The sequence below is a fragment of the Pituophis catenifer genome, unplaced genomic scaffold, assembly GCF_029215685.1.
Source record: "Pituophis catenifer annectens isolate HBS135680 unplaced genomic scaffold, rPitCat1.0.hap2 SCAF_1, whole genome shotgun sequence".
Taxonomy (NCBI): domain Eukaryota; kingdom Metazoa; phylum Chordata; class Lepidosauria; order Squamata; family Colubridae; genus Pituophis; species Pituophis catenifer.
In genome coordinates, this window is record NW_027256881.1 from 344761642 (window position 1) to 344786205 (window position 24564).

Consider the following 24564-nt stretch of genomic DNA (forward strand, 5'->3'; position numbering starts at 1 on the left):
TTAACCAAATTAAAACAACGACAATTTCCATATTTTCTACATATTACCCAAGCAAGGTATTTAAATATTTAGCATATGGTTTTTAAAAGACAAAAAGAAGTAACGAAAGACCTCAAATCCATTCGAGTGCAACAGAGACGTGAGAGGTTAAATAAAGATAGTCCTCGACTTACAACCGCAATGGAGGCCAACATTGGCCTCCATTGGTTGCTAAGCGAGACAGTTATTGAGTTTTGCCCCATTTGATGTCCTTTCTTTCCCCTTAGCATTACTAAGGGAAAATCGCCGCAGTTGTTATGTCAGTCACACGGTTGTTAAGTAAATCGGGCTTCCCCATGGACGTTGCTCATCGGAAGGTCGCAAAAGGGGATCACGTGATCCCTTTTATGACGTGGCAACCATGTCATAAATACGAACCAGCTGCCTAGAGTCTGAATTTTGATCACGTGACCAAGAGGATGCTGCAACGGTCGTAAGTGTGAAAAGCTATCATAAATCACTGTTTTCAGTGCCACTGTAACTTGGAACGGTCACTAAACAAACTGTTGTAAGTCAAGGACTTATTTATAGTGTCTCTAAGAACCTTCCTTCCTTCCTTCCTTCCTTCCTTCCTTCCTTCCTTCCTTCCTTCCTTCCTCCCTCCCTCCCTCCCTCTCTCTTTCTATCTTAAAAATATAACTGTAGTGACCTAGGCCCAAGTAGTTATTACCAGACACAATCAGTCCTAAACAAACGTATTTTATTAGAATTACTTCATTCTCAGCTTAGTCCAAATTAAGTCCAAAACAAATCCTTCATAAACAGTCCTTCAGCCTTATCACCAACCTTTGTCTTCTTTGGCACCCTGCCAAAGGCTTTTCTTGGCAAAACCCCAAGAAACAGACAAGAAACAAATGTAGCAACGTTGTTTTGAAGATCCCAAGAGCCCTTGCTGCTCTTTGAAGCCTTCTGGGAGGGGCCAATCATCTCCTGGCCTTCCTTCCGAGTCGTCCTTTTTGCTTTAACTGATCTTGCCTTCTGGTAGCTCTTCGCATGCGTGCACTAGGAACAGGCTCCTCCTGTTCCTCTGCCTCTCTGCTGTCCGACTCTAAGGGCTCCGGAATCCGTGCATCGCTTCCAGATGGTCCTGGCCCCATCTCTGCCTCGGACCCAGAGCCCTCGTCCAGGCCTTCCCCAGACTCCAGGACTGGCCCATGGTCCTCCCCAGTCTCCTCACTGTCCGACTCCGCTGTCAGCTCCGCAGGCTGCTGGCGAACCACAACAATAACTGAGGTAACTTTTCGCTTCCTTTCAGACATTCAAGCTGTAAACTCAGTTGTTTCCCCAAACGACAAGAGCAAAGGAACCTTGCTACAGGCTTCAGAGACTGTCCGAGATGCAAAATTTTGGAATTATGGCCAGACAGGTTTTGCAATTTCCTTCAGATTTGCCGGTAATTTCTCCAAGGCAAAGCAAGCAGGTCACTTTAAAAGATCTTAGCACAACTTCCATTCTCTGTGGCTGGTGTGAAACACACTTTATTTCCTTCCCTGGAGCAGTTTGCACATATTATGTTGCTCCAACTGGTTGGGTTTTTTTTTTTTTTTGGTACTTCCATGAGCAGCAAACAAATTTTCTTGTTTATCAGCTTTGCCGAGCCAGCGTGGGAACTGAGCTTTCCCCAAAATGACAATTGCTAGCAAATTTGCCAGAAACGCATCATTTATTCCAGCTGCAGAGGCGGACTTTCCTTGAAAACAGGATCTCCAGTTTCATGACTACAAAATCCAGATTAAAAAAATGTAACATAACAAATACAAGTAGTCCTTGATTTGTGACCCGTAACGTAACTTGGAATTTCCATTTGGATTGTTGCGACGGTCGTAATTTGACCCACCTGATTTTTACCATTTTTGCGGGGCTCGTAAAGCGAACACCGCCGTTGCAAAGTGAACAGCACGGTCGTAAAAAGAAAAAAAATGCCACGGTCGTTAAATGAACCCGTTGTGCTCAATGAACATTTAACACCCCCCCCCCCCAGAAACCAAAAGTAAATATCAGTTTCTAGCAAAAATATATATATATAAATCATGGCCATAAATGTAGGTTGGTTGCCAAGCAACTGAAATGTGATCACGTGACTGTGATGGAGGGCGGGGCCAGCTGTCAGAACTTTAAATCTCAATTGCATCTATTTTGGGTGTCCGTCGTAACTTTGGATGTTCTCTAAGCAATCGGTCATAAGTTGAGGAACACATGGACATGTAGCCAAGGAAGACGGCATCCCCCAGCTGCAGTTTCAGGGTTTTACCCCTTTCCTGACCCGCTTCAAAAAGGCTGTGTTAGCATAACCAGGTTTGTCAAAAACCCAGCACTGCTCATCTCCACCGGCTAATCATGGTTAGTTGTTGTGGCCTGTTGGCTGCTGGCCCCTCCAGCAGCCGAATAAGAGGAGGAGGAGGAGGTGTGGGAGTCAGGGTCAGCATCAGGGCAACCTGGGAGTTCCGAGGGGGAAGAGGGAATGGAGAGAGAGAGACAGAGGCAGAGCCTGGGCCGTCTGTCAGCCCTCAAAAAAGAGGGACTTCCGGTTGATGATTCGTGGCGACATGGCGTGGTAAGAACGATCGCCCCTTCCTAACGCCACTTATCGCCGCGTTTTGGGGACCCTTCGAGGCGTTGAAACTTGGAGAGCTTCGCGGACAATAGTGGGGTTTCGGCAGGCAGAGGGAATGGAGAGAGAGAGATAGAGGCAGAGCCCGGGCTGTCTGTCAGCCCTCAGATGGAGAGTCAAGAGCCCCCAGGTCTGGAGGTGGCTGATGAGGAAGAGGAGGAACAGCTGGGTCCAGTGCCTGACGCGTGGATACCCAGAAGGCAGAGGAGAGGAGAGCAGTGGAAATCTATGGGCTGGTCCTTGGGACGGAAGAGCCACTGCTGCTAGCGAGGCCCCACCCTAGCTCTGGGGATAAAAGGCAGGGGGTGGAGATGAACAGGTGTGGCAGACAACTATTCAACATCCGGTCGAATGGACTTGTTAGCCTGCAAGAGAAACTTTTTGCCGGGGTTGCCGGCATTCCTAATAAAGGAATCGTTTGAGTTCCCGCCAGAGGGTTTGTTGTGTTTGGGGAGCTGGGTCAGAACATTAGTTCAATCCCGATTAGGTGTTGCATCCTGTTAGGATATGGTTTGAGCCTAACAAGTTGTCCAGGCAATATATGTGTTCTGTGATTTTAATATGAATATGTATTGTGTGACTTTAAAGTTTTACTGCTGATTCATTGTAATGCTGAGTCATGCTGTAATTAGTTGTGAACGTATTTAAGAAAGGTACTGTAACGTATTCAGTTGATGATAAGCTCCCATTGTGTGTGGAGTTGCTACCATTGTGCTATCATCGTTGGATGGATCTGCTACCATCGTGGTTGGTGAACCAGAGTGAGTTTGTTATTCTAACCAACTACTGTTTGTGTGGTAAGAAGAGATTTTTGTATCACTGGACTGATTTAACTGGCAAAGACTTGGATTGATTTAAAAGACTATGAGATTGTTTTTTCACTATAAAGTAAACTTTTGATAAACCAGTTTGCACATCCCTTATTCATTGCTCTCAGCAACGTTTCTCTGTGCTCTACGCTCTGCTGGTTGGTAACACAACAACAATATCCTTAACACATCCAATGTCTGCTTATGGTTCCCAAGAGGAAAAGCAGGATGTAACAGAATAACAGAAGAGTGGGAAGGGACCTTGGAGGTCTTCTAGACCAACCCCCCCCCCCCGCTCAAACAGGAAATGCCACACCATGTCAATTGAAATGGAAATTATTTACTTACTTCGTGTTTCCCCTTCATGTGACAGATGTTGATGTCGTGTTTATTCGATCGCCAGGTCATTTTCTGTGTCAAGAGCAGAAAGGACAAAAAAACCCCATCAATTAAAAAAAAAAAAGACACCGTGGATAGCTTAGAAAAATACATGCCCCTCCCTCGACATACACCCTTGTCCCCAAACCCCCTTCCCCCCCGACAAAACCACTGACACTGCAAACCCCAATTGTGACTGACTGGCGTAGCTTTAAATTTTTCTGCATCAGATCGGACAAGGTGAATCTGCCACTTTAAAATGCAATTTTTTAAAAAACAGTTTATTTGTATATTTTTCCTTTAACGTACACCACCCATAGAAGAAGACGTAATTTTTTAAAAAATACTAGATTGTGCAGAAATGGATAGGTTGACATTAAGATAAAAGATAAAAGAAGAATACAGAATATTTTCAAACATGCGGGGGGGGGGCTGCTGGGGGTTCGCAGCGGTTCGGAAGAACCCCTAGCTAAGATTCTGTGCAGTTCGGAGAACCCCCAAATCCCACTCTTGGCTGGCCCCGTCCATCCTGCCCGCCCCTCACAGGAGTCCCGATGCAGCCCATTTTGGATGCAGGTAAGAGCAGGGCGCATGCAGAGGCTCAGGGAGGGCATAAAACCGGGCCTACCGGAAGTTCAGGAAGGCCGGAAACGGGCCCATTTCCAGCCTCCAGAGGGCCTCCGGAGCCTGTGGAGGCTATTTTCGCCCTCCTGGAGGCTCGAGAAAAGCCTCTGGAGCCTGGGGAGGCCAAAAAAGTCTCAAAATCTTTTTTGTTTTGATTAGGGGTGACCCAATAGCACTCTTCCAATATTCGAGGGGTTGTCACAAAAAGAGGGGGGGGGGGATCAACGTATTCTCCAAAGCACCTAAAAGGCAGGATAAGAAGCAACGGATGAAAACGAATCAAGGAGAGAAGCAATAGAGCCTTGATAGTACAGGGGTTTAGTGCACCCTGTTATTAACACAGCTGCCTGCAATTTCTGCTGGTTCGAATCTCTCCAAGGCTCAAGGTTGACTCAGCCTTCCATCCTTTCTAAGGTAGGTGAAATGAGGACCCAGTTTGTGGGGGCAATAAGCTGACTTTGTATAAAATATACAAAAGTATGAAGGCTATTGCTTAACGCATTGTAAACCGCCCTGAGTCTCCGGAAAAGGGCGGCATATAAATCAAATTAAAAAAAAAAAATGCCCCTTCCAGCTGTGGTGCAAGAGGCCGACTAGGCCACACCCACCATGGCCACGCCCACCCAGCAATCAGGCAGAGAACCCCTTGCTAAAATTTTTGAAGCCCACCCCTGCAAACATGAGACTTATTTTAGCAATGATTGGCCAATAGAAGTAAAAAGTAGAAATTGGAAAAATACTATTATGTTTAATATATTATATATTTACTATTCTGTAAGCAAACTGACCCAGATGATACGCTGTTCATGAAGCACGTATGTGTGTTAACGAAAAATATATAAATAAACTGTTTAAAATGCAAATTTTAAACCCCCTCGAATGCATCTCAAGGCCGCAAAAAAAAAAAAAGGAACAATTCCATTGCACTGCCGAGAATTAGGGCACCTTTTTGGGGAATTGTTCTTGGTTTCTGTTGTTTGCAATCTTCCAACCTGTCTTAGCTGGTTCTGTTTTAGCTTGCACTGCTCATGTCTGCAATTTGGTGATTAACAGTTTTACAAACACAGGCATTTCAATTTGGAAACCTGTTGCCGGAGACATGCATACTGTGTCTGCAATTTTCCATCAAGAATATTTACCGTGTTTTTCAGACTATAAGACGCTCTGAAGTATAAGATGCCCCTAGTTTTTGGGGAGGAAAACAAAGGGGGAAAAAATCTGCCTCTGCCTCCCAGCAATTTACCTCCTTGCAGCAAACAGCCTGGTCAGCTTCAGCACAACCTGATTTAGCACAAGCAGCTGATTGGCGGTTGGATCGGCCTCCGGAATACTGTCTATCAGCTGTTTATTTATTTATTTATTTATTTATTTATTTATTTATTTATTTATTTATTTATTTATTCATTTATTCATTCATTCATTCATTCATTCAATTTATATCCCGCCCTTCTCCAAGTGGAGTCAGGACGGTGCACAGCCAGAACTAAAACACATACCAATACAAAATTTAAAATTTAAAACATTCAAACTAAAACCCATTGACAATTTAAAAAGCTAAAAAAAGCTAAAAAAAAAGGGGGGGGGGTTTTCACGCTAGCCCTGCTTGATGGAAAAGAAAAGTTTTTAGGGCACGGCGAAAGACCCGGAGATCCGATATCCTTCGTTATCTCCGGGGGCAAATCATTCCCAGAGGGCAGGAGCTCCCACAGAGAAGGCCCTCCCCCTGGGGGTCGCCAGCCGACATTGCCTGGCTGACGGCACCCTGAGGAGTCCCTCTCTGTGGGAGCGTACTGGTCGGTGGGAGGCTATCAGCGGCAGAAGGCGGTCCCGCAAATACCCAGGTCCTATGCCATGGAGCGCTTTAAAGGTGGTGACCAACACCTTGAAGCACACCTTGAAGCTGTTCCAGGCTGCGGGGATTGCCACCACCTGTCGCTGCTGCTGCCTATTGCCACCTCTGCGTGCCCCATTTTTGGCCTCTGCGCATCCCATTTTTGGCCTCAGCACACCCCATTTTCGGCCTCCGCATGTCCCGTTTTTGGCCCATTCCAGGCGGCAGGGATCGCTGCCCCTGGAACAGGCCAAAAATGGGACACGCGGAGGCCGAAAATGAGGCGCACTGAGGTGGCAATAGGTGGCAGCAGCAATGAGCGGCGATGGGGGTGATGGGCGGCGGCGATCCCTGCATCCTTGAACAGCTGATAGGCGGTATTCTGGGAGGCCGATCCAACCGCCAATCAGCTGCTTGTGCTAAATCAGGCTGTGCTGAAGCTGACCAGGCTGTTTGCTGCAAGGAGGTAAATTACTGGGAGACAGAGGCCGAAGGATGGGGACTGTGGGTGGGCTTCGGAAACATTTGCTGTGTAAGACACACAGACATTTCCACCCACTTTTTTTGTTGGGGGGAAAGTATATTTTATACACCGAAAAATACGGTATTTTTGTAGACACACCAAGATGCCTGGGTGGATAGCTATAGTCTACGCAGGTGTCTGTATGCGTATAATAGTGTTCAACTTACAACCATTCGTTTAGTGACTGTTGAAAGTTACAACGGGCACTGAAACGACCATTTTCACCCTTGGGACCGTTGCAGCGTCCCCGTGGTCACGTGATCAAAATTCGGATGCTTGGTAACTGACTCGTATTTATGACGGTCCCAGATGATTCCCTTTTGGACCAGCAAACTCAAAGGGAAAGCCAGATTCAATTAAGAACTGTGTTACTAACATTAACAACTGCACTGATTCCCTTAACAAGCATGGAAAGGAAGGTCATAAAATGGGGCAAGACTCACTTAATGAATGTCTCACTTAGCAACAGAAATTTGGGGCTCAATTGGGGCTGTAAGTCAAGGACTCCCTGTACATACATACATAGATAGATATACACATACACATGTGTATTTGTATGTTTGTGTGTGTGTGTATATTATATTGTATTACTATAACAATATAATTAATATAATGCATTATATTATATATATATTATACATACATGCATCCACATGCATGCATCCACATATACATATGTGTATGTATGAATGTGCATGCATGTATTGTATATAGTACAATATATATTAATTACATTGTACTGTATTATATTAATTATATTATCATATATTATATATAAATATTTTTGAGTATGTACGTATTTGTTTCTAATGTTTGCCAATCCAGTCTTGCAAACATTTATTGAATTGTTCTAAAAATGCAAAACAAGGTAAGTTAATATTCAAATGCAGGTAGCAAATATATGTCTCCAAATTCCCTTTGAGAGCGTGCAAAAATGCTTTTTCTTTTCATGAGATTTTTCTGTTAGCTCCCTCTCTTTGATAAATAAGAAAAAAAGAAGGAACCGACAATTTCTTTTTAAAACAGACGCACGTGAATGTTTCAACATGACAAAGCGACTGGAAAATTAAATTACTGGCGGTAAGCGACAGGAGAATTAAAACAGCCCAAACAATCTCGAAAAATAGCAATAAAAAGGCAGTTATTTCTCTCTAATGCCACCTGGACATGCGCTTTAGAGAATATACAGGAAAAGAAGAAATTCTTTGAGTGGTGGTAGGCTGCAATTGATTCACAACAATAATAATAATAATAATTTATAGCAAGTGGAGCACCACTTGAACAGAATGGGCACTGAGAAAATCTCCAACTGTCAATTGCAAAAGGTAGTTTTACTCGGAATAGTTTACGTATTGCAACCCTATCTTTAATATTATTAAACACCCACACCTGCGTATCCCAGGTTCCTCGGAAGGACTCGAGAGATAGAGAATAATGCTAGGTAAAGGTAAAGATAAAGGTTCCCCTCGCACATATGTGCTAGTCGTTCCTGACTCTAGGGGGCGGTGCTCATCTCCGTTTCAAAGCCCAAGAGCCAGTGCTGTCCGAAGACGTCTCCGTGGTCCTGTGGCCGGCATGACTCAACGCCAAAGGCGCACGGAACGCTGTTACCTTCCCACCAAAGGTGGTCCCTATTTTTCTACTTGCCTTTTTTACCTGTTTTCGAACTGCTAGGTTGGCAGAAGCTGGGACAAGTCATGGGAGCTCACCCCGTTACGCGGCACTAGGGATTCAAACCGCCGAACTGCTGACCTTTCGATCGACAAGCTCAGCGTCTCAGCCACTGGGCCACCGCCTCCCTTGAATAATGCTAAATTCAGGTTAAACATCTAGCGGCGAAATGCTGATTTATTGACCGTTCAGAGTTAAAACGGCCCTGAAAGAAAATAATAACTAAGGAATGTTTTGCTAAGGGAGTCATTTGTTAAGGGAGTTTTGCTGCTTTTTACCACCTTCCTTGCCACCGTTGTTAAGTGAATCGCTTCAGCTCTTAAGTTAATCACACGGTTGTTAAGTGAATATGGCCTCCCCGTTGATTTTGCTCGTCCGAAGGTTGCAAAAGGGGATCAGGTGACCCCGAGATGCTGCAACTGTCATAAATGCGAGACAGTTGCCAAGCGTCTGAATTTTGATCATGTGACTGTGTTGGATGCTGCAAAGTGTGAAAAATGGTCATAGGTCGCTTTTTTCCAGGGGCTTTGCAACTTCAAATGGTCACTAAATGTACTGTTGTAAGCTGAGGACTGCCTGTAAGAAAATAATATTAATAAATAACCATGTCAAGGTAATGCCTCACTGGGGGTTAATTACAGCCGTATATGGAGGGCAACCTGTATTTATTGAGAATTTGTCTGTTAGACTTACTGTAATTGTAACACAACACAATTCTTCATTTTATCTGCCTAAAGCGGGACTAGAACTCACCGTCTCTTGGTGATTGGTCCAAAGTCACTCAGACAGCTTTCATGCCTAAGGCAGGACTAGAACTCACCGTCTCCTGGTGATTGGTCCAAAGTCACTCAAACAGCTTTCATGCCTAAGGCGGGACTAAAACTCACAGTCTCCTGGTGATTGGCCCAAAGTCACTCAGACAGCTTTCATGCCTAAGGCGGGACTAGAACTCACCGTCTCCTGGTGATTGGCCCAAAGTCACTCAGCCAGGTTTCATGCCTAAGGCGAGACTAGAACTCACTGTCTCCTGGTGATTGGCCCAAAGTCACTCAGACAGCTTTCATGCCTAAGGCGGGACTAGAACTCACCGTCTCCTGGTGATTGGCCCAAAGTCACCCAGCCGGCTTTCATGCCTAAGGCGGGACTAGAACTCACCGTCTCCTGGTGATTGGCCCAAAGTCACCCAGCCGGCTTTCATGCCTAAGGCGGGACTAGAACTCACCGTCTCCTGGTGATTGGCCCAAAGTCACTCAGACAGCTTTCATGCCTAAGGCTGGACTAAAACTCACCGTCTCCTGGTGATTGGCCCAAAGTCACTCAGCCAGCTTTCATGCCTAAGGCGGGGCTAAAACTCACCGTCTCCTGGTGATTGGTCCAAAGTCACTCAGGCAGCTTTCATGCCTAAGGCGGGACTAGAACTCACCGTCTCCTGGTGATTGGCCCAAAGTCACTCAGACAGCTTTCATGCCTAAGGCGGGACTAAAACTCACAGTCTCCTGGTGATTGGTCCAAAGTCACTCAGACAGCTTTCATGCCTAAGGCGGGGCTAAAACTCTCCGTCTCCTGATGATTGGCCCAAAGTCACTCAGCCAGCTTTCATGCCTAAGGCGGGACTAAAACTCACAGTCTCCTGGTGATTGGTCCAAAGTCACTCAGACAGCTTTCATGCCTAAGGCGGGGCTAAAACTCTCCGTCTCCTGATGATTGGCCCAAAGTCACTCAGCCAGCTTTCATACCTAAGGCGGGACTAAAACTCACCGTCTCCTGGTTATTGGTCCAAAGTCACTCAGGCAGCTTTCATGCCTAAGGCGGGACTAAAACTCACAGTCTCCTGGTGATTGGTCCAAAGTCACTCAGACAGCTTTCATGCCTAAGGCGGGGCTAAAACTCACCGTCTCCTGATGATTGGCCCAAAGTCACTCAGACAGCTTTCATGCCTAAGGCGGGGCTAAAACTCACCGTCTCCTGGTGATTGGTCCAAAGTCACTCAGGCAGCTTTCATGCCTAAGGCGGGACTAGAACTCACCGTCTCCTGGTGATTGGCCCAAAGTCACTCAGACAGCTTTCATGCCTAAGGCGGGACTAAAACTCACAGTCTCCTGGTGATTGGTCCAAAGTCACTCAGACAGCTTTCATGCCTAAGGCGGGGCTAAAACTCACCGTCTCCTGATGATTGGCCCAAAGTCACTCAGCCAGCTTTCATGCCTAAGGCGGGACTAAAACTCACCGTCTCCTGGTGATTGGTCCAAAGTCACTCAGACAGCTTTCATGCCTAAGGCGGGGCTAAAACTCACCGTCTCCTGATGATTGGCCCAAAGTCACTCAGGCAGCTTTCATGCCTAAGGCGGGACTAGAACTCACCGTCTCCTGGTGATTAATTCAGTCAACAAAGCCAGCCGTAACCAATAGACCAAAATGCAATCATAATATTCTTTACAATTGTTGTCTTTCTAATCTCCAATTTACCAGCAGGAAGGAAAGCTCCAGAACTCACCCGATGGTATCGCATCTCTCCGGCCGTAGCAGATTCCAAGCTGATCCGGTATAAATTATCCCTGCAGAGAAAGACAAGAAGGAGAAGGGGGGGAGAAAATGAAACTCATTGAGAGAAATAACTTTGCATTTCCCCTCAATGTTTGGAGATCTCCCCAAATACAGCCAGGCCACATTTAATAGAATAACAAGAGTTGGACGGGTCTTTGGAGGTCTTCTAGTCCAACCCCCTGCTCAGGCAGGAGACCTTATACCATTTCAGACAAATGGTTGTCCTAAAAACCTCCAGTATTGGAGCACCCACAATTGATGAAATCCAGCAGGTTCTGACAGGTTCTGGCGAACTGGTAGCGGAAATTTTGAGCAGTTCAGAGAACCGGTAGCGGAAATTTTGAGTAGTTTAGAGAACCGGCAAATACCACCTCTGGCTGGCTCCAGAGTGGGGTGGGATTGGAGATTTTGCAGTATCCTTCCCTTGCCACGCCCACCAAGCCATACCATGCCCACCAAGCCACGCCCACAGAACCGGTAGTAAAAAAAAATTGGATTTCACCACTGTTCTGAAGGCAAGTTGTTCCACTATTAATTGTTCTCACTGTTAGTAAGTTTCTCCTTAGTTTTAGGTTGCTTCTCTCCTTGATGAGTTTCCACCCATTGCTTCTTGTCCTGCCTTCAGGGGCTTTGGAGAATAGCTTGACTCCCTCTTCTTTGTGGCCGCCCCTGAGATATTGGAAGACTGCTACCATGTCATCCCTAGTCCTTCTTTTCATTAAAACAATAGTAAAGAAACAAAGACCAAAGCAGCCTGCAATTTTTAAAGAATGTTTGCAAAGCGAGAACATCCCACTCTTTTAAAACCTGAAGTCGGAACTTAAAGGGTGCGTGGATATCCTGTCTCCTTGCCCTGTTTTGAGATTTTAAATTCACGCAAAAGATTTGTTCCCTCTCCCGGCCTGCCAGGTGCTTGATGGATGCATAAAAAATCTGAGTTCTTGGATTGCACGCCCTTAGGGGATAGCAGGCCTCTCCAGGTTAACTCTCCAGGTTAATCCTTTGAATGTGGCACCAGCTGGCAGGCCTCTCTTTCGGCAAAGAGACCAGCGGTGCCACCAGTTCATTGTGCACATGCGCCATCCATGCATGTGCCCAGCCTTCCGCGCACGTGCTCGACCTCAAAAATATGGCTAAATAGGATGTCTTTACGCCAGGTTGGGTGGCCGGGTGGCTGGGTGGCCGGTTGGGCGGGGGCGGGCCAACCCCCACCCACGATCTCCGCTACTAGTTTGCCCAAACTAGTACAAATTGGCTGCATACCGCCCCTGAAACAGACCCATTGAAACCTCAATGAATTGAGTTAATCCCCCCCGCCAAAAGGCAACACAGTCTTGGCTGTATGAATAATAATAATAATTTTATTTATATACCGCCCATTCTCCCGAAGGACTAAGGGCGGTATACAGCCAAAATTAAAATACAAATATACAATATCTAGTTAAAATTAATTACAATCATTAAATAGTTTTGGCCGAATTTTAAAACCCCAAATTAAAACCCAATTTAAAATCAATCAATTTGATAGCCCCGCCTGTCGGAACAGTAGGGTCTTGAGGGCGCAGCGAAAAACCTGGAGGTCAGAAATGTTACGAATATCCGGGGGCAATTCATTCCAGAGGGCAGGAGCTCCCACAGAGAAGGCTCTCCTCCTGGGTGTCGCCAGCCGACATAACTTGGCTGACGGCACCCTGAGGAGTCCCTCTCTGTGGGAGCGAACTGGTCGGTGGGAGGCTGTTGGTGGCAGAAGGTCCCAATCCAGGAAAAAGAAATAAAATGGAGACTCATTGGAAAGAAGGATTCTTTTTATGGATGAGCAGAACCAACAACAGCATGTCGTTCTGGGACAGCTGAGCAATTGGTTTGACGAGTTCAAGGATTTTGAGAAGCTCCAGGGGTGTTGCATAATGTAGTGGGCCTTGTGCCTTTTCCTATTCTAATGGTAGCAGGTTAATCCTATTACAGTGATGGCTAACCTTTTCCGGACTGAGTGTCCAAAGTGCGTGTGCTTGCGAATGCGCATGTGTGCGCACGTCCAAACCCCCAAGACACAATATGCACGGGCCCCCCATGCAGGCACCCCCTGCGTATGTGTGAGTGGGCCCCCGCATGCACTCTGCCCCACTGCATGCGTGACAGAGACCTGAAGACTAGCTGCCTGGCGGGAGGCGTGTGCGCATGTGCAACGGAGTTGAACTAGGGCGATGGCTCGCATGCCATCAGAGAGGGCGCTGCATGCCACCTCTGGCACACGGGCCATAGGTTCGCCATCACAGTCCTATTATGTCCTAAAGGTCATGTCCTGTTCTTAGAATTTGGGTGGTGTGGCGGGGGGCAGAGATAAACTCTTAATCCCATCAACTGGAGCCGACGGTGTTTTGTTTGTGAATAGGCTGGCCTGGATTTCTTAACAGGTGCCAAATATGCCATCTCTAAAGACTTCAAGCGTCTGCTGGAGGTTGTTGGGACTGCTTTCTGCCTTTGTTAAGATTTTTTCTCCATTTCTCCTTTTTCGGGAAATATAATATTCTGCCTCTTTTAATCTCCCCCAAAATATTTCATTCTCTGGGAGGGGGGCGTCCTACAATATCAAGATCACAAGAAGTGATAAGGAATACTTGGAATATTTTTTTTTTAATATATATTTTTTTAATTTTGATTTTTATGCCGCCCTTCTCCGGAGACTCAGGGCGGCTTACAATGCGCTAAGCAATAGCCTTCCTCCTTTTGTATATTTATACAAAGTCAGCTTATTGCCCCCATAAACTGGGTCCTCATTTCACCTACCTTTGAAAGGATGGAAGGCTGAGTCAACCTTGAGCCTTCAAGGAGAGATTCGAACCTGCAGTAATTGCAGGCAGCTGGTCTTAATAACAGGGTGCTTTAGACCACTGTACTACCAAGGCTCTTTTGCACCCAGTTTTTGGTCACCGCGATACAAAAAAGATGTTGAGACTCTAGAACGGGTGCAGAGAAGAGCAACAAAGAGGATGAGGGAGCCGGAGGCTAAAACATATGACGAATGATTGAAAGAACAGCGCTGGTGTACCATCTAATGCCCATCATCTTTCTCTGGCCAGACAATTATAGCACCGGGCCGGTGTCTTTCGGCTTCACCACCAAAGCGGCTGTTACCGTTGCAATTTGAGGGCCACGCACGCTCCAGGGAATCGGCTCCATCTTGCGCACATCTGTCCTTCTTTAAACTTTTATCCGTCCCCATTAAAACGAGACGGAGCGGCTTGAAGGAGCAGTTGGCCGAGCTGCGTTTGCCAGGCCTCCCCTTTGGAGTCAGCGGAATGAGACACCGGAGAGCATCCAGATACTAATCAAGGAGAGAAGCAACCCAGAACTACGGAGGAATTTCCTGACTGTGGGAACAATTAGTCCGTGGAACGGCTTGCCTCCAGAAGTTGTGAATGCTCCGTCACTGCTGGAAGTTTTTAAGAAGATATTAGATAACCGTTTGTCTGATGTGGTGTAGGGTTTCCTGCCTGAGTAGGGGGTTGGACTAGAAGACCTCCAAGGTCCCTTCCAACTCTGTTATTCTATTCTATTCTATTCTATTCTATTCTATTCTATTCTATTCTATTCTATTCTATTCTATTCTATTCTATTCTATGCTATGCTATGCTATGCTATGCTATGCTATGCTATGCTATTCCACTCCATTCCATTCCATATTTTCTATTCTATTCTATTCTATTCTATTCTATTCTATTCTATTCTATTCTATTCTATTCTATTCTATTCTATTCTATGCTATGCTATGCTATGCTATGCTATGCTATGCTATGCTATGCTATTCCACTCCATTCCATTCCATATTTTCTATTCTATTCTATTCTATTCTATTCTATTCTATTCTATTCTATGCTATGCTATGCTATGCTATGCTATGCTATGCTATGCTATGCTATGCTATGCTATGCTATTCCACTCCATTCCATTCCATATTTTCTATTCTATTCTATTCTATTCTATTCTATTCTATTCTATTCTATTCTATTCTATTCTATTCTATTCTATTCTATTTATTCCATTCCACATTTTCTCTTCCCTTCCCTTCCCTTCCCTTCCGTATTTTCTATTCTATTCTATTCTATTCTATTCTATTCTATTCTATTCTATTCTATTCTATTCTATTCTATTCTATTCCATTCCATATTTTCTCTTCTCTTCTCTTCTCTTCTCTTCTCTTCTCTTCTCTTCTCTTCTCTTCTCTTCTCTTCTCTTCTCTTCTCTTCTCTTCCCTTCCCTTCCCTTCCCTTCCCTTCCCTTCCCTTCCCTTCCGTATTTTCTATTCTATTCTATTTTATTCTATTTTATGCTATGCTATGCTATGCTATGCTATGCTATGCTATGCTATGCTATGCTATGCTATGCTATAGCGTAGTGGGTTTCAATTTTGAGCACTACTGGTTTGGTCATGGGTGCGCTCGCGCTATGCTTCTGCGCAGAAGCTTCTGCACGTGTGCAGAGACGTCCAGGCGGGTGGGTGGAGCCTCTCACCACCGCCACCGCTACCTGTTCATCTGATCTGGGGCGAACAGGTAGCTACCCACCATTGATTCCATTCCATTCCATCCCATCCCATCCCATCCCATCTCAGCCCAGCCCAGCCCAGCCCATCCTATCCTACAAATTTACATACCGTCCATCTAATGAATACGACCCTCGGCTAAGCGAAGAGTATTTTTTAATGATTCTTCTGTGTATTTTCATGCTCTTATTTTTTTCTACTGTATGTGTGTCGGGGTGTGTGTGGGTGTATATATATATATATATATATATATTTGTTTTTAATGATGTGAGTTGCTCAGAGTCATGTATTTCCTCCCGCGATCTTGTTTAGATTTGGGTTTAATGGCTTTTAATGGTTATTTAAGATGGTTTGAATTGTTGATTTTATTGTACACTGCCCAGAGTCACATTTGTGAGATGGGTGGCTGTATAAATTTGACAAAGAGATAAATTAAGTGTACTTGAGATGGGTGGCCATAGAATCAAGTAGAATAAGGGGGGGGGAGGAGAGAGAGGAGGCAAGAAAGAAGAGAAGAAAGAGAGAAGGGAGGAAAGAAGGAAGGGAGAGAGGGAGGGAGGGACGACGGAGGGAGGGAAAGAAGGAAGGAAGGAAAAACAGAGGAGAGAGAAAGGGAGGGATGAAGGAAGGCAAGAATGTAGGAAGATAGGAAGGCAGGCAGGCAGGAAGGAAGGAAGGAAGGAAGGAAAAAGAGAAGGGAGGGAAGAAGGGATGAAAGCAGGCAGGCAGGAAGAAAAAGAGATAAGGTGGAAGGTGGAAGGGAGAGAGGGAGGAAGGAAGGAAGGAAGGAAGGAAAAAGAGAAGGAAGGGAAGGGGGGATGAAGGCGGGCAGGAAGGAAAAGAGATAAGGTGGAAGGAGGGAGAGAGGAAGGAAGGAAGGAAGGAAAAAGAGAAAGGAGGGAAGGGGGAATGAAGGCAGGCAGGCAGAAGGAAAAGAGATAAGGTGGAAGGAGGGAGAGAGGAAGGAAGGAAGGAAAAAGAGAAGGGAGGGAAGAAGGGATGAAAGCAGGCAGGCAGGAAGAAAAAGAGATAAGGTGGAAGGAGGGAGAGAGGAAGGAAGAAGGTAAATCGAAGGAAGGAGGAAGGGGGGAAGAAAGAGAAAAAGGAAGGGGAGGTAGGAAGTCGATGGAAGAAGAAAAAGGAAGGGCGGGAGGAAGGAGGGAAGGAAGGATAAACGAAGCAGCAAGTATACTTCTCTCTAAAGAAAAACTCCAAGGAATTGTTCCCGAGAAGGACTATTTTTAAAAACAACATTTTTACGGCTGAACTAAAATCTTCTCTTCTGACATGTTCACTTTTGGGACCTAATTTCCAAACTACAGAATCTTTGGGGGGAGAAAAAAAAAAATCCCCTCTCAGCCAATTTCTAGGATTCTGCGTGATTTGATTTCTCGCATCGCCGACGGCAATACGTTAGCCTAATTGAGCTGGAGAAAGACAAGAATTTGCCCCCGAGCAGACCTTCCCCCCCCCCCGCCGGTCCTTATTTCCTACGTTGCGAGACGGCAAAACCTCTCGCATGCGCACCGATTGATTGGCACCTGGGACTCGAACAATGGCGACTGAAGAAAACCTCCAGGTCTCTGAGGCGCTTGGGGCGCCATTAACTCGACTTGCAAAAAGATACCCTCCAAACCTAAATTAATTAATTCCCAGATTTCGGCAAGGGGGTTGCAGTCTGGGCCAGGGGCTGTGAAGCTAGGCCATTGTTGCAAAGATTGTGGGGCCAGGACAGCCCCGTTGTAAGATAAAATGATTTTGCACCACAAAAAAATAAAAATAAAAATTAAAATAAAAAATTACCTACGATCCTTTCTCCTTTTCTTTTCTCCACCACAACAACCTTGTGAGGTGGGCTGGGCTTAAGAGAGATTCATTCATTGGCTTAGCTGGCTTTCTGGTCTAAAGTAGGACTAGAGATCACAGTCTCCTAGCAATTAGCCCTGAAGTCACCTAGCTAGTTTTTATGCCTAAAATAGAACTAGAACTCACAGTCTCCCAGTGTTTGGGCCAAAATCAACCAGCTAGCTTTCAGGTCTATGGCAAGACCAGAACTCACAGTCTCCTAGTGGTTGGATGAAAGTCAACCAGTTAGTTCTCATGCCTAAGGCAGAACTAGAACTCACACTCTCCTGGTGACTGGCCTAAAGTCTCGCAGCCAGCTTTCATGCCTAAATCGGGACTAGAACTCACTGTCTCCTGGTGATTGGCCCAAAGTCATCCAGCCAGCTTTCATGTCTAAGGCAGGACTAGAACTCACACTCTCCTGGTGATTGGCCTAAAGTCTCACAGCCAGCTTTCATGCCTAAATCGGGACTAGAACTCACTGTCTCCTGGTGATTGGCCCAAAGTCATCCAGCCAGCTTTCATGTCTAAGGCAGTACTAGAACTCACCGTCTCCTAGTGATTGGTGCAAAGTCAACCAGCTAGTTCTCATGCCTAAGACAGAACTAGAACTCACACTCTCCTGGTGATTGGCCTAAAGTCTCGCAGCCAGCTTTCATGCCTAAATCGGGACTAGAACTCACTGTCTCCTGGTGATTGGCCCAAAGTCATCCAGCTAGCTTTCATGCCTAAGGCAGGACTAGAACTCACCGTCTCCTAGTGATTGGCGCAAAGTCAACCAGCCGGCTTCATGCGCAATATGGAACTAGAACTCGCTGCCTCCTGTTTTCTTCCCCGATGCCTTAACCATTACGCTTAACCCTTCCTACTGCCTCCCTGTGATGTCACAGCGGGTGCATTAATTAATTAAATTCATACTTCCCCCCTAACTCTTGCCTTTGTCCGCCCTTTTAAACCCCCCCCCAAGACCATGATCCCATGCTTTGCTGAGCACAATGGGTAGTAGAAAAAGCATGCCTGATGGCAACCCCAGCGAGATCGTGCCATCGTTACTCAATGTCTCTTTGGCTCAGCCAAGGTGCTAGTCCTCATGCAGTTGCCTGAGAGACCTGCAATTCTGTTGAGTTGTCAGAGCAATGAAGGGGGCAGGAGGCGGGACCCGGGAACCTTGTCAGGAGACGCCGCAAGTCGCTAGACCTCACTTCGGGGGGGGGTGGCAATCCGAGAGGGGCATTATGGGGGAAAGCGCCAACTTTTCCCATAATGCCCATCTCCTTTGAGCAACCTCTTTTCTGCAACCTGTTCCGAAAACCTCTCGCTTCTTCCTCCTGCTGCAACCTGACCACCATTGCTCATTTGTCTCGCTTTCCTGGTTCTCCATTTCAGGCGCTTCCCGTGGTCTGTAGGTTGCCATGGCAACGCAGCAGGCCGCTGGCTCCATCCTCCGGCCTGCTTACTCCGGTATCAGGACGCTATGCCATCGCCTCGGATTACAGAAACCTTTCTTTTTCTTTCCACCCCGTGGGGAGCCAGCTGAAGACAGGGCCTCCTTTAACCAGGATTTAAAGCTATCATAATAAAAGCAAAGCCTCCTCGGAAGCTAACGAGAGGGAACCGGTGCATGGACAGAGTGCTTTTTTTCCTGCCTTTTAAACATCCTGCATTTGCAAACTGGAAGAATCCAGACTTGCAAATCTGGGGTGTGAACCCCATTCCAGGGCTTCATTTCATTTTATTAGATTTCTTTTTTGAAATCTCTAATTTGAATCTGGGGCAGGGTCCCCGGAAGCTGCCTGCCTCAGCCTGCTCCCGAAACCCACTAGCCTCTGAGCATGTGAAGAGAACCTTTCCGAGCAATACGCACCTAGCTCTGTAGAGAAAGGTTGAATGGTAGAACCTCTGAATTAACACAGGCTCCTTTTCCACCAATAATGGCTTAATTCCGGTTTGTAGAAGGAGAGGATCGTAGTTTCTAAAAACCGTGGCTCTTATAATCTGGGGTCTATTAAACCAGGGGTCTCCAACTTTGGCAACTGTAAGACTTGTGGACTCCAGCTCCCAGAACCTCTGGTTGCCAAGATTGGAGACCCCTGTTCTAAACTGTTTATATCAGGGGTCTCCAAACTTGGCAATTTTAAGACTTGTGGGCTTCAACTCCCAGCAAAGCTGGCTGAGGAATTCTGGGAGTTGAAATCCACAAGTCTTAAAATTGCCAAGTTTGGAGACCCCTGGTGCCTGGAGGCCGTGCGGATCTGGATGGGGAGGAACAGGCTCAGGCTCAACCCATCCAAGACCGAGTGGCTGTGGTTTCCGATGTCCCGATATAGTCAGTTGGTGCCATCACTGACTATTGGGGGCGAATCATTGGCCCCCACGGAGAGGGCACGCAACTTGGGCGTCCTCCTGGATTCACGGCTGTCTTTAGAAGAGCATTTGATGGCCGTGACCGGGAGGATTTTTCATCAGGTTCGCCTGATTCACCAGTTGCGTCCCTTTCTGGATCGGGACTCGTTACACACGGTCACTCATGCCCTTGTCACCTCCCGCCTGGACTATTGCAACGCTCTCTACATGGGGCTCGCCTTGAAGAGCACCCGGAGGCTCCAACTGGCGCAGAGTGCGGCCGCGCGGGTGGTAATGGGAGCGACATGGCGTTCCCATGTAACACCTCTCCTGCGCGAGCTGCACTGGCTCCCGGTGGTCTTCCGGGTGCGCTTCAAGGTTTTGGTTACCACCTTTAAAGCGCTCCATGGCTTAGGACCTGGGTACTTGCGGGACCGCCTACTACCACCAATAGCCTCCCACCGGCCGGTACGCTCCCATAGAGAGGGGCTCCTCCGGGTGCCGTCGGCCAAACAATGTCGACTGGCGGCCCCCAGGGGGAGAGCCTTCTCTGTGGGGGCACCTACGATCTGGAACGAGCTCCCCCCAGAGATACGGAGGATCCCGGATCTGCGCACCTTCCGCCGCGCTTTAAAGACCTTATTGTTTCACCAGGCAGGCCTGGCCTAATTTTCTCCCTCTTTCATAAAAGATTTTTAATTTTTAATATCTTTTAGTATTTTATACATTCAATTTTAAAATTGGTTTTAAATAGTTCAGGGTTTTAAATTTGTCGTAGCCAACATTATTTAATTTGATTTTATTTTACTTTTAAATTTTGTATGGATGTGTTTTATTGTTTGGCTGTGCACCGCCCTGAGTCCTTCGGGAGTAGGGTGGTATAGAAATCGAATAAAATAAATAAAATAATATTCTGTCAGGTTGTATGTTTGTTTCTCTGTGTCATATAATATATGTGGGCCGATGCATAATGTTGTATTTCTTTATTTTGCCATGTTTATGTTGTGTATACTGGAGGGGGTGACCCTTTGAGAGCTGTATGCAATAAAATTTCATTTTAATGCATGCCGATGAGTTGTACATTCGAAGTGACAATAAAGTTATTCTAATTCTAAGGTTGGTGCTGATCCTTAACAACTCCATAAAACAAACAATAACGTAACGAAACAAAACGTAACACAACATAACACAACATAACACAACAAACATAACATAGCATACATAACAACACAAGAGCCTTGGTAGTACAGTGGTCTAAGGCACCCTGTTATTAAGCTGGTTATTAAGACCAGCTGCCTGCAATTACTGCAGGTTCGAATCTCGCCAGGCTCAAGATTGACTCAGCCTTCCATCCTTTCTAAGGTAGGTAAATTGAGGACCCAGTTTGTGGGGGGCAATAAGCTGACTTTGTATAAATATACAAAAAGATGAAGGCTATTGCTTAACGCACTGTAAGTCGCCCTGAGTCTCTGGAGAAGGGCGGCATATAAATCAAATTAAAAAAAAAAACAACACAACACAACATAACACCACAACACACCACTACACAACAAACATAGCATAGCATACATAACAACGTAACGTAACAACACTACACCATTCCAGACACAACACAACACAACACAACACAACACAAAAAGCCTTCCGCCATGCCCTTAAAACCTTCTTTTTCCAGCAAGCCGGGCTGGCCTAACACTTTTAAAAATGTTTTTAATTGTTTGTTATTGTTTTTAGTCATGGGGCCAAATTTATATATATCTTTTTAATTATATTTTAATGTTTGTAGTTTATGCTTTTACTTGGCTGTTCATCGCCCTGAGTCCTCAGGGAGAAGGGCGGTATACAAATTTAAAAATAAATAAATAAATAAATAAATAAATAAATAAATAAATAAATAAATAAATAAATAACACAACAGAACACAATACATAACCAATATATTAATATTCTAGAACAGTATTTCTCAATCTGTGTCACTTTAAGAGGAGTGGACTTCAACTCCCAGAATTCCCCAGTCAGCATGGCTGGCTAGGGAATTCTGGGAGTTGAAGTCCAGGCCTCAAACTGAGAAACATTGCTCTGGACTGCTCTGTAAAACGACATTGGATTCAAGGGGGTTATTGTAGTCATATTGACAACTTTGCAATCAATTCTAGCCAATCTCGTGTTGCAAGCTTCCCAACCTCTCCCAGACTCGCTGAAATATTCACCAGTGCCTCGGCCCCCATATCATGTAGCTACCACCCCCACCCCCCCTTAAAACTAACAGCGTAGAAAGGATAGAACCTCCACTGCCAGAGGCAGTCTGTCTTAGATTGTACCAGCCGATCGCTAGGAAAAGTTCCAGATGTCCGATGCCACAGAAAAGTCACTAAAAATGGGCAGCGTCGAATTACCTCTCTCCGATAAACAGAGTCCGGTTGATGGTCAGCATCCGTTGAATATGGAGGCGCTCGGCCCCGCCGTCTTGGCCAGCGAACCGGCCGAGTCCGTTGCCCACGAACACCGCATATTGCTTCACGTCTGCAGGAAATCAAAGGAACGACGGGTGAGAAGTCACAGGTGGTTCTTAACTTACTACCACAACAGAGCCCAGCATTTCTGAGACCGTTGTTAAGTGAGCTTTTTGCCCCATTTTACGGCCTTTCCCACAGCAGTTGCTAAGTGAATCACTGTAGTTGTTAAATTAGTAATCCAGTTGTTAAGCGAACTTGGCTTTCCCCTGGACTTTGTCAGAAGGCCGCAAAAGGGGTTCATGTGAGCCCCGAGACACGGTATCCGTCGTAAGTATGAGTCACTTGCTGAGCATCTGAATTTTGATTATGTGATCATGGGGATGCTGCAACGGTCGTAAATCTGAAAACCAGTCGCTGTTTTTAGTGCGGTTGTAACTCCAAAGAGTCACTAAACGAACTGTTGTAAGTCAAGGACTACTGGTATTGGGCACTTCCCAAAGGAATCCTGGTCTAGTTATCCAACCTCAGGATGAGGAAAATCCAAGGTGCTTTTTGATGAGTGTAGGATCAAGGTCTGGATTGAAATCACTGCTTCCCCTATATGCAAAGTTGTAATAGTCTGTGCGAATGGCCTTGGGAGACAGGAGGAAGAGCTGGAGATAAGGCAACAATTGGATAAGAGGCCGCTGGGGCTGAATGGAGGGGTGGATAATGTCTTAGGGGCGGGGTGGGCTTCAAAAATTTTAGCAAGGGGTTCTCTGCCAGGTTGCTGGGTGGGTGTGGCCATGGTGGGCATGGCCTAGTCGGCCTCCTGTACCATGGTGGGGGGGGGTGGGGGGGTGTCTTTCTGCCCTCCCCGGGCTCCAGAGCCTTTTCTCGAGCCTCCGGGAGGGCAAAAATGGCCTCCCCAGGCTCTGGAGGCCCTCTAGAGGCCGGAAACGGGCCATTTCCAGTCTTCCCGAACTTCCAGTATGCCCGTTTTTCACTCTCCCCCGAGCCTCCGCACATGCCCCGCACTTACCTGCATCCAAAACGGGCCGCGTGGGGACTCCTGGGAGGGGCGGGATGGGAGGGACCAGCCAGGAGTCGGATTTGGGGGTTCTCCGAACTGCACAGAATCTTAGCTAGAGGTTCTCCTGCGAAGTCCCAACAGCCCTGCTTGGGGGGAGGGGACTCTCCCTAGTTTCTTGGGGTGCATAGGTGATGGGGGGGTACTTTCAGATTTGCAAGATTCTGTTAATGTCCCCAGTTGGAAAACCTCCCAGATGGCAAAACCTCTCCTGCCAGGGCACTTACAGTCGTCCAGAGCAACGCTGATGGGCCCAGATTCTTCGGGGAAGTGGGCACGAGACGTCCTCTCCAGCAGCAGTAGGAAGACGAGAGGCAGGCAGGCGGGGCTCATGGCGTCCGTGCGGCGTGCCCTTCGCACCCCTGAAAAATTTCATGGATATTAAGAATATTAAGCCGTTAGGCCAAAGAAACTCAACATTACACCACCGTATCGCTTGGGGAAGAAAACCCAAACCCAAATAAAGACAGCTAGCATCCGAATAGCTTGAACCCCGGGCCGCACCGCGCACCTACGCTTGCCGTTCTATTGTTGATTTGTTTCCAAAATCCACCCAAGACACTGCTTGTCTTGCCTCCCCCTTCCTCTTTCCCTTAGCGCTTGGTTGCGAGAATGAAGATGCCAGTTGCCAAGATAGATCTCCCCTCGGATGACCCCCCCGTGTCTGACCAATTTATCATCCGATTTCTACTTGCCTCCCGGTTTTCCTTTGAATTCCACTGGGAAAGTTTTTAAGCTCACTTGGTTTGATGGAAGTGAAGAAAAGGGGTCAATTCTTTATCTATCTATCTATCTACCTACCTACCTACCTACCAGGGGTGGGTTCTAAATTTTTTTACTACCGGTTCTGTGGGCGTGGCTTATTTTGCGGGCGTGGCTTAATGGTCATGTGACAATTATTTAGGATTTAGCAGAGGTACTGGTCTACCAGGCTTTTAATTGCTTGTAGAGCTGTACCAATCTACCCATTTGTTCTTGGAGCGTTCCGGTCTACTCATTTGTTTTTGGAGGCACCGGTCTACTCATTTGTTTTTGGAGGCACCGGTCTACTCATTTGTTTTTGGAGGCACCGGTCTACTCATTTGTTTTTGGAGGCACCGGTCTACCCATTTGTTTTTGGAGGCACCGGTCTACCCATTTGTTTTTGGAGGCACTGGTCTACCAATTTGTTTTTGGAGGCACTGGTCTACCCATTTGTTTTTGGAGGCACTGGTCTACTCATTTGTTTTTGGAGGCACCGGTCTACCCATTTGTTTTTCGAGCGCACTGGTCTACCGT

General features: G+C 46.4%; 1 protein-coding gene across 1 annotated transcript in view; it reads right to left on the reverse strand.

Annotated features, from left to right (window-relative positions):
- SEMA6B (semaphorin 6B) overlaps positions 1-23619 on the reverse strand; it is a 71835-nt gene extending 48216 nt beyond the window's left edge. Inside the window, 4 exon segments of the mRNA XM_070931904.1 lie at positions 3808-3870; positions 10981-11041; positions 22158-22284; positions 23514-23619. Coding sequence (XP_070788005.1) covers positions 3808-3870; positions 10981-11041; positions 22158-22284; positions 23514-23619 — 357 coding nt within the window.
- Positions 23620-24564: the final 945 nt, after the last annotated feature.